Source organism: Bison bison, unplaced genomic scaffold (assembly GCF_000754665.1).
Source record: "Bison bison bison isolate TAMUID 2011002044 unplaced genomic scaffold, Bison_UMD1.0 scf7180017864101, whole genome shotgun sequence".
NCBI lineage: Eukaryota > Metazoa > Chordata > Mammalia > Artiodactyla > Bovidae > Bison > Bison bison.
Window position 1 is genome coordinate 2,971,746 of NW_011494673.1, and position 10,760 is coordinate 2,982,505.

Consider the following 10,760-nt stretch of genomic DNA (forward strand, 5'->3'; position numbering starts at 1 on the left):
AAAGTGGAGAGTGAAAAAGTTGGCTTAAAGCTCAACATTCAGAAAACGAAGATCATGGCATCTGGTCCCATCACTTAATGGGAAATAGATGGCGAAACAGTGGAAACAGTGTCAGACTTTATTTTTCTGGGCTCCAAATCACTGCAGATGGCGACTGCAGCCATGAAATTAAAAGACGCTTACTCCTTGGAAGGAAAGTTATGACCAACCTAGATAGCATATTCAAAAGCAGAGACATTTCTTTGACAACAAAGGTCTGTCTAGTCAAGGCTGTGGTTTTTCCAGTAGTCATGTATGGATGTGAGAGTTGGACTGTGAAGAAGGCTGAGCCCTGAAGAATTGATGCTTTTGAACTGTGGTGTTGGAGAAGACTCTTGAGAGTCCCTTGGACTGCAAGGAGATCCAACCAGTCCATTCTGAAGGAGATCAGCCCTGGGATTTTTTTGGAAAGAATGATGCTAAAGCTGAAACTCCAGAACTTTGGCCACCTCATGCGAAGAGTTGACTCATTGGAAAAGACCCTGATGCTGGGAGGGATTGGGGGCAGCAGGAGAAGGGGATGACACAGGATGAGATGGCTGGATGGCATCACTGACTCGATGGACATGAGTCTGAGTGAACTCCAGGAATTGGTGATGGACAGGGAGGCCTGGCGTGCTGCGACTCATCGGGTCGCAAAGAGTTAGACACGACTGAGTGACTGAACTGAACTGAACTGTGCAAATATTGTGATGTTCTATTATTTCCAGGCCTTATAACAGATAAATCTGAGAGATCTTATTCATCCATGTGTTGTTTGCTTCTGTTGCATTATTTCCTTAGATTGAATTTCTAGGAGTAGAATTGCTATGTCAGAGTATAACAAATATCTCTGAGTCTTGTCGCATATTGCTTTTTTTTTGTTTTTTTAAGGTTATAGCAATTTAGATTCTCACCAGAAATGAATGAATATACTAATTTCACTGTAGCCTCATTAGTATTGGGGAATAGGTTTCTTTTTCTTTAAAAAAAAAAAAAAAGCTGTAGAATAATACCTTAAGGGTGCTTAAATATTCATGCCTTTTATTATTATGGAGCTTTAGCACTTTTCTGTGACTTTAGTTTACTACTTATTTTCTCATCTGTGAGTTGTATATTTTTATACTTGCCCAGTTAATGACTTGATGTTTTTCTCATACATGCAAACGAGTGCCTTTTTAAAAAAGAAAATGTCAACTTTTACATTTTTATATTTTACAAAGCTATTTTTACAAATCTTTTGCCTTTAAAAAAAGTTAGTTTTGTTTGAAATTTAAAATTTTAGTATATGATAAAATCTTTTGTTGGTTTAAATTGAGAAAGTTATTTGATAAATGTTTTATTCTCTTTTTTGATAGTTTTCTGTAATATTTTATTTCCTCATTCTTGTGTTCAATTTTGGTATGTGGAGAAGGTATGCTGTGATTAAATGGATAGTAATTAGGAATTTATATCAATCTCACATACTGATTTTTTTAAAAATTTCCTCATTTTAGAAAACTGACTCATTTTTGTATGAAATTAGGTCTTTTTAATATGTGTGGATAGACTTCATTCTTTTTTTTAAAAAATAAGTCTTTCAGAATTTTGTCTGTTCAAGTTTTAGTCATTTTGTTTTCTTTCAAAAAAGGATTTCAAGAGCTAACTTTCTGAAATTCCTGAGGTAGATCCTAGGTTTGGGCAAAAACCATTCTGTTACAGTCTTTAAACATTGTTTAGGGAAAAAATATAAATAAAAATAACGTATACTGTTAGTGTTAAAAGCATCATTAGCACTAAGCTGTTTGACATGAATAATTTTTGTGTATCTAGAGGTCTCAGCTCCTAATAAATAGAACTCTTTACATCTGTTAATCAGTAAAAACTCCTTTACAGTTGTGACTGAATAACTTACAGATAGTGAATCATTTAACTCAAAACATTAGTGAATTTTAAATAAGCAAAGAATTACATGACTTCCATCTTTATCCATCACTGATAAAATTTGGCTACTCTTTGTTCTGTTTATAGGTGGAAAACCATGAATTCCTTGTAAAACCTTCATTTGATCCTAACTTGAGTGAATTAAGAGAAATAATGGATGACTTAGAAAAGAAGATGCAGTCAACATTAGTAAGTGCAGCTAGAGATCTAGGTAAGAATGGGTCCTTGAAGGTTTGAATAATTCTTTTGTGTATATAGTATCCACACTGGAGCTAGAAGACACAGTTGATCATGCCACCTCCTTGTTTAAAGTGCCCGTTTTCTACTGTATAAAATTACAGTCACATAAAGTTTACATACAGGATTCTTTACATCTGGGGCCTGGCCTCCCCTTTAGATTCATCTCTTAACCAATTTCTCTAATCCCAGGATGACCACACATTCCTGCCAAACAAGTCACCCCATATTGCCCTTGCAACATCTTTTAAGTAAGACCTGTCTTAAATGACACTCTTTCTGTAAGCCTAATTCTATTAGGAATAGTTCATTGATTTGGCTTTGGGGTTCCCAAACACTTCATTAATATCAACTTTAAAAATCACTTGTTTTAAATTCCCTAGCTTATTCCCTATTTTGTCTCACACTGTTCTGTTCTGTCTGGCTCTGAATTTATAAACCTCTTTGTAATGAGCATCTTTGACTTCTACGTTAAATGAGTAAATCTGAGCACATTAGAAGGTCCCGCAGAGCAGTATCACTAGTATATGCCCATGTGTGCTCAGTCATGTCTGACTCTTTGCGACCCTGTGGACTATAGTCCACCAGGCTCCTCAGTCCATGGAATTTTCCAGGCAGAAATAATGGAGGGGGTTGCCATTTCCTTCTCCAGAGGATCTTCCTGACCCAGGGATCAAACCTGCATCTCTTGAGTCTCCTGCGTTGGCAGGCAGATTCTTTACCACTGCGCCACCTGGGAAGCCCCCTGTTGTATATGCCCATACCAACATATATAAAATTAAAAAAAAAATAGTTTCCATGGAGAGTTCATATATGAACTTGATCCTAGATTTAATCTTTGACTTGAAGGATATTGAAATCCACCCTCCGCATCTTATAGATCTCTGCGTGTTCTCTTTATGTGTCTCCTCCCTGGTCAGGTGAGATCGGTCTTCAGTTGTTTGCTGTTTCTAGTACTCCATAGTCATGCTTTAGCAAATACATTTATTTATCTTAAGTTTTAAGGTACTATCTCTCTCTTCTGATTTGGGGTCTAAAGATCACACTGATGAATGAATGAGGAGAGGACAAGGGTAAAAATTAAAAAATCTTAGGTGCATAGTCTAGCTGATTCATCATTGCCTTTTTTGTGATGCTCCCTACACTTAACAGAGTACACGGACTAGTGTTTTCTAGAGCTTCGTTGTCAATCTCAGAGTCTCACATTTTTCTTTGGAAAGTATATTTGTTTTCTTTAATTATATTCTATATTAGTTCCAGGGAAAGGCTTTGGTTAACTAAAGAACCTTCAGCAGAACTCTTCAAGGGTAACAACCATACCTTACCTATCCTTGTGCCCATAGCATCTGAAACACTGAGCTACCCCACTGCTGGTGCCCTGGGACCTTGGATGGGTTTACCCAGCACGGGCTCCACATCACAGGCTAACATTAAAAGGGGGATTTAAATATTTTGTAGATATCCTTAATTCATGTAGTTTTTTGAGTTAAGTGGGATGTGCATCTTTCCCAGTCGGATAGTATAAATAATTTCCAGTATGCTGTCATGTAAATAATAAAAGTATATTTTTCACTATTTAGATTTAAGTATTCTGAACACTTACATTTAAAAAGGCTGTACATGTCTATGACATACTCTTTCTTTTTTTCCTGATCATGAAGGCTTAGATCCTGGCAAACAGATTAAACTGGATTCCAGCACACAGTTTGGCTATTATTTCCGAGTAACATGCAAGGAAGAAAAAGTCCTTCGTAATAATAAAAATTTCAGTACAGTAGATATCCAGAAGAATGGTGTTAAATTTACAAACAGGTTTGTAAGCCTATGTTAAATTAAATCTTTACTAGTTCCATAAACTATTCTCTGATGAAATGTGAATGTTGCATGATAAGGAAGTTTTATTTTATTTCTTGATACAAGGCATAAAATAAGATTGAAGCTTTTTTTTTTTCCTTATGAGAGGAAGGTATCCTAATGCTACTTGTTGAATAATTCAGCTTTTCCTCATTCACTGAAGTGGCACTTTGGGTTTAAGATTATTCTTTCACATATCTCTCTTTATCTTTTTATCAATATGAAATAGATTATATTACATTTTTTTTGTATTTGCATATCTGTTAGAGTTAGTTCCCTTCATATCTCTATTAGTTATTTTCATGTTTATTTTTTCTAAGAAAGTTTTGTTATTCTTCTGGTATATCAGTTGATGTGTCATTTAGTTTAGGGAGATGCTACCAACTTTAATGAGGCCATTCATTTAGACTATAAGGTTTTTTTTTAAATAATGTTAATGTTGGAAACAATCTTAGTAGTTTTTTACGTGTTTTGTCTTGCTTACGTTAGGAAGCTCCTGAGGCAAATTACTTATTAGTGAAAAAGAATTATTTAAAAATAAAGTAACTGGGAGAGTAAGGGCATGATCCTTTCTCTTCTGTATTATTTTAGAACTTATGGCCAGCCTTACTCCTGCCCTTCTTGGGTATTCTTTGTATTTCCAGTTAGCTTTTGTATATACGCCCCTCTTTTATCCATTTATTTAGTGTTTTTGAGTGTCTGTTACATGCAGACATTATTCTAGGTGTTCAGACAACCTAGTTATGAAAAACGGTGTGTCTGTTTAGTTTGTTTCTCATACAGCCCTCTGAGATAAATAGCACAGGTCATAGTTCTCACCTTTAGACGGAGAAACTGAAACTCCAGTTCCCCAGGACTGGACAACTAGTAATAGAGGATACTCAGACCTAGATCTTCTGTTACTAGATTTATTAGTTGCTATTTCTTGATCACACTATATCCCTGATTCAAGAAATTTATACATTATAACTGACCAGTAAGTGATTTGAAGATGATATAACCCCCCAAAAGTTCTGTCTTACCTAAGCCAAAATAGAACTACAAGAAGTTGAACTGAATGACAACAGTGGTTCCAAAAGTTGTGAAAAGTTCGTTTGTTTATTCGTTCATTGATTTGTGTCAGCAAATTGAATGCTTGCCATGGGTCTGACTTTGTGATCATATAATTGTCCTTAAAAACCTCTGATGTCTGTCATCAGGAAAAATATAAAATCTATACCATAACCTATACAATCTGATCCCTGCCCACACCTTTCTCTCTGGCAGCTCTTCATTTCACACAGCAATCTCTCACTTTTTAGTATCTTTGCTTCTCTCTTTTTTCCTTTAATTCTTTCCGCTTGCCTGTTTCACAGTAGTCTTTTAGTGTTCCTCTACTGCTCTTGAGCTGTATATGTGTGTTATGCCATTGGCCGACAGCATCATGTTCACAGTTACTGCCTTGATTGACTAATATTTTCCTCCTTCTTGTAAGTACTTCACCTCTTTCTGGAATCTGCTGTAAGCCCCTCACCTTGTTTTTTTGTGTTTTAACTTAATTCCCTTCCTTTGATATCAGTGAATATTTTTTCTCTATTCTCATTTTTCTTCTTCATTTTTTGTTTTAACCTATAATTTTTATTTTCCCTTTAAACCACTCAGTAGAATTGTTTTCAAAACATTTTCCTTACTTTGACAACTTGCAGTATGAAAAGACAGTTTCCTATGGTAATAAGAGAAACTGTGTGGAGTGTGTGTGTGTGTTGTTTTTTAATTGGGGTAGTTGATTATTTGTCTTTCTCTGACTTATCTCTCTAAGCATAATATTCTTTAGATCCATTCACATTTCTGCAAGTGGTTCATTATTTTTAATGGCTGAATAATATACACACACACCACACCTTTATCCATTCTTATGTTGATGGGCAGTTGATTTGCTTCCATATCTTGGGTGTTGTAAATAGTGCTGCTTGTGTGTGTATTTTAAAAGTGAAGATGGCCTCTGTCCTAATAGGGATGAAGACTACATTTAAATATTTTAGAAAAGATTACAGATCAGAATTTTACTCAAGGGAGTAATTTTTATAGCAAGAATTGTGCCAGTGGGCCATTCCAAACAGCATAAATGTTAATATACTGAATTCCAGTCACATCCACCCCTGATGAGTTGCCCATTTTCTACTGATGTTTCCATTTTAATTATTGTTTTGATGCTTTATAGGATAATTCTCTGGATATATTTCAGAGGTAGTGCACATTACCTCCAGTGGATGTTTTAATACTTCTAATACCATTATCTTGATTTGCAGTAAACTGACTTCTCTCAATGAAGAGTACACCAAAAATAAAACTGAATATGAGGAAGCCCAGAATGCCATTGTTAAAGAAATTGTCAATATTTCTTCAGGTAAATTTAATAGCACCAATACATTAGATGTTTGGAAGATGACCTGGATTTTGGTAACAGAAGTAATATTGGGCTGTTTGAAGAGTGGGTTTTTTGTTTTTGTTTTTTAAAGCTGTTGCACACTGTGACTGTTGTGTTAAGCTTCCTCTGAAGGAATGCATGCTGTGTTGCATTAGGAAAATTAACTGGAAGCTGCTCTCGTACCTAGAAAGATGAGCTAGTGCAGGCTAAGGAATGGGAATATTCTGCAATATTCTGTAAAACAAAGACAGACAGAAAAGCACAAAACTTGTAACAAGGAAAAGAAACACTAGGGACTATAAGGCACTAATAGCTTAGATGTAGGAGCTCATGCTCTAGGTTATGGAAATAAAGCAAATAGAAATTATATAGGCAGCAAGCTTTTTTGAGTTCTGCGTGCCATTTCATAGATTTTCAGTCTGTTCTTGAGGACACCTGTTAGAAATGATTGTCTTTTTTTTTTTTCCCGGCCATGTTGTATGGCTTGTGGCATCTTAATTCCCTGAACAGGGATTGAACCAAGGCCACAGCAGTTAGAAGTACTGAATCCCATCCACTGGACTGCCAGGGAGCTCCCAAGATGATTGTCATATAATTGAAAGGACAGCCTGACTTGGCTCTATGATATTGCCCTTAGCATGGAATGAATGTATATAGCACAGGGTAGGTGGTGATGTGTTAAGCTGGAAGTCTTTGCCTATCATCATGTGTGTGTATTGAGCATAACCTTTATTGTGCCTTAAAAAAAAACACACCAAAGAATTAACCTTAGCCAAGTGATCAAGGTTGACATTGCCAATGACAAATGACATTATGTGTTTCTTGATGTGATGTCAAGGAAAAGATATGATATCACCCGTGTACAGGCATACCTCGTACTCACAGGTAATGTCTTATTTTGTCTTGTCTTACAAATTGAGGGTTTATGGCAACTCTGCCTTGTCAGATGATGGTTAGCATTCTTTAGCAATGTATAGTGTAAATATAACTTCTATATGCACTGTGAAACCAAAACATTTGTGTGACTCGCTTTATTGTGATATTCCTTTTATTGCAGTGGTCTGGAACTGAACCTGCAATATCTCCAGGATAGGCCTGTAGTGTTCCTGACCAAAAAAAAGTTTAACCTGAATAGTAACAAGAAGAAAAATGTTGGATAAATTTAGATCGTGGGACAAACTTTTTAAGGCCTGCACTCTTTAAAAATGTCAGTGTCAGGACTTGGCAGTGATTAAGGCTCCAAGCTTCCAGTGCAGGAGGGCAAGGTTTCTATCCCTGGTCAGGGAACTAAGTTCTCATGTGCCATGCAGCTTGGCCAAAACATAACAGACAAAAAGCATGTCAGGTTCATGGAAGCAAAGAAGAAATTGGCAGATTGTGTTCCAGATTAAAGGAGACTTAAAGTGACAGGATAGTCAAAGACATGAGGATGATCCTTGATTGAATCTGGGACTAGGGGTTGGACCTGGGGACTAGCTATAAAGGACACCATTAAGACAAATTGGCAAAGTTTAATATAAGATAATAAGGTATTGGTGTCATACTTCTTGGGTTGTACTGTGATTAAGTAGGAGGATGTCCTCCTACTTGTTCTCAGGATATGGGTACTGAATTATTTAGGACTACTAAGTCATTTAAAAAGTATAAGCATGTATAGTTTTGTAAATTGTTTTACTGTTATGAATTTTTATAGTAAATCAGAAAGAAACCTAACACTTTTAAAGGGTTTTATTATACCTTATATTTGTGTTGAGATGAATGAGATCTATAATTACATTTTTGTTTGGTGTTAATCAGATCACTGTAGCATGGTGATCTTCTTCTAGTTGAATTATGTTCCTTCCTAGATGACACTTGTAAGGACCCTAAAAATACACTGCGTAAATTCAGACTGGAAGTCTTCCCCCAAAATAATATTAACTAATATTCGTTAAGCACCTAGTAGGTTAAAGCTGTTAGATTTTAACATTTGAAAAGAAGGTTTTGTATTGGGAGTCACCTTGAATTGAAATGAAATCTCTTCTTGGTCTAATATACACATTGTAAACTATCTTTATTAAAAATATAATAGATCATTTTTCTAATTTTCTCTCTTATTCTTAAACCAGAAAAGGTGATACTGTTAAGAACCAGTTGATGTGAGATACCAAGTACAGACTCTTGATTGAGAGGCTTGTTTTCTTTTATTATAAACCTATTCATGTTAGTATGTTAGAAGTTTTGTGAGAATTATATAAGTACTCCACTGATATTTAAGTAATTCTCAAAGGTTCCTATTGCTGTATGGTAGGGTAGTGAGAACTCTCCCCTTCCCCCCTGTTTTATATGTTAGATAAAACAGGAATAAATTTTAAAGTGAAACATTAAGAATTATTTGTATTTGGCCATTTATACATGAATTTTTATATTCTCACTTTTATGGGGGATAAGGCAGTCAAAGATGAATCGGATTTCCTGTATTTGATTAAGCTCATAATGTTGTATTTTCTAAAATGAGATGGTGTTCTCTGGAATGGCTCTTAAGGCTCTGGACACGTTGATACCCACGTGATAGTTCCACGTGACCCAGGGGCCTGTTACAGCAACCCCTCCAACCTATTAAAATTTTAGAATCTGTTCTAAAAATTTGGCCCATTTTTATTGGCTAATCATGCTTTCTCTAGCATGTGTGAGGGACTGTTTAATGTATGTAATAACTTTTAGTTTTACTGCTGTAGCAGAGTAGAATCTTGTTGAAAGTGTTTTAAGTGACAATTATGGATCTAAGTTTATGCTAAAACTTAATTGCAAGGCAGGAAAAAACCTCAAGTAACAATCTTGACAGCCCCATTATATCTTATTACCTGGTGTTTGCAGGTTTCTTAGGATAATTGTGAAATGCCATCCTGGTTTCAGGCTCTTAAAATTTAGAACTGTGCCTCGCCCTGCTTTTCTTACTTGCAATATATCATGAAAGTGCTCCCATGAAAACTTTTTCTTATTTTTTTTTTAAACCTCTGCCTCAATTCTTTATATAAGCAGCCATGTGCTTTTGTATTTTAATGGATTTTGGTAAGGGGTTTTTGAAATCTGTTGATAGTAGGGAGAAAAATGTGACAAGACATTTTAACCTCTTGTTGAATTTTAGGTGTTCCTTTCACGTTTAGTTATAGCAGAAACCTCTGTTAATTTTTTTTAAGCATATAAATTAGGAAGTGGATTTTGAATTCACAAATGGAATCAGGTTGAATTTATTCTTAAAGCTGCTTCTCTGCATTTTTTCTTATTCCGTCTTCCTGTGTACTCTGTTTTTTCATAGGCTACGTAGAACCGATGCAGACACTCAACGATGTGTTAGCTCAGCTGGATGCTGTTGTCAGCTTTGCTCACGTGTCCGATGCAGCACCTGTTCCATATGTACGGCCGGTCATTTTGGAAAAAGGACGAGGCAGAATTACACTGAAAGCATCCAGACATGCTTGTGTGGAAGTTCAAGATGAAGTCGCATTTATTCCTAATGATGTTCACTTTGAAAAAGATAAACAGATGTTCCACATCATTACTGGTAGAAATCTTGTTTATGGGCTTTTGGGGAATAGTGTTTCCCTTTGTTTATGTTGGAGCAGATGGTTATTTTAGGTTGATGCAGAAAATCCTAGTCTTTGATGGTAGAAAAAGAATGTTTTTTCATACTAGTTAGTAATATATTAATAACATGTGAGTGAATGAATATATGAATGAATAAGAATGAAACTGCTATTCCAGAGGTTCAGTGCATTTCAAAATAAACATCTCTTCATCCTCAAAGTGCACCTTTGGGCCAGACCTTTTCAGTAGTGAAGTCATTGAAGGTCAAGCAGAATTAGCTGCTGGAATGACTTCAGCTCAGGATAGCAGTTCTTTTAAAGACACAATACTATATTCATGTGAAACTAAAAAAAGTAGATTTGTGTGTAGACCAATGTAGCAGGTCTCAGACTAAAGCATTTTGAGAGATCTTAACCAGATTCTAGAAAACAGAAGTGTTAGAGTGCGGGGGTGGTAGGAGTCTTTGGGTAAATGTGTTTGGGAAACAGTCAGTGATTATATTTTATTCCCCTAATTCGATTTTTGAGTTGTTCATATAACTTAACCCATCATCTCCAGCCTTTTTGGCACCAGGGACCAGTTTCATGGAAGACAATTTTCCCACAGACCAGGGTGGGGGAAGGGATGGTTTGGGGGCGATTCAAGCCCAGTACCGTTATGGTATGCTTTATTTCTGTTGTTACATCGGCTCCACCTCAGATTATCAGGCATTAGTTTCCGGAGGTTGGGGACCCATGGTCTAACCCATTAATTG

General features: G+C 35.9%; 1 protein-coding gene across 1 annotated transcript in view; it reads left to right on the top strand.

Moving 5' to 3' along the window:
• The window catches only part of MSH2 (mutS homolog 2), an 83,515-nt gene that overhangs the window by 66,207 nt on the left and 6,548 nt on the right, over positions 1–10,760 (top strand). Inside the window, exons 9-12 of the mRNA XM_010838648.1 lie at positions 2,029–2,152; positions 3,840–3,990; positions 6,321–6,418; positions 9,738–9,983. Of these exons, the coding sequence (XP_010836950.1) occupies positions 2,029–2,152; positions 3,840–3,990; positions 6,321–6,418; positions 9,738–9,983 (619 nt within the window). The remainder of the gene's footprint in view (positions 1–2,028; positions 2,153–3,839; positions 3,991–6,320; positions 6,419–9,737; positions 9,984–10,760) is intronic.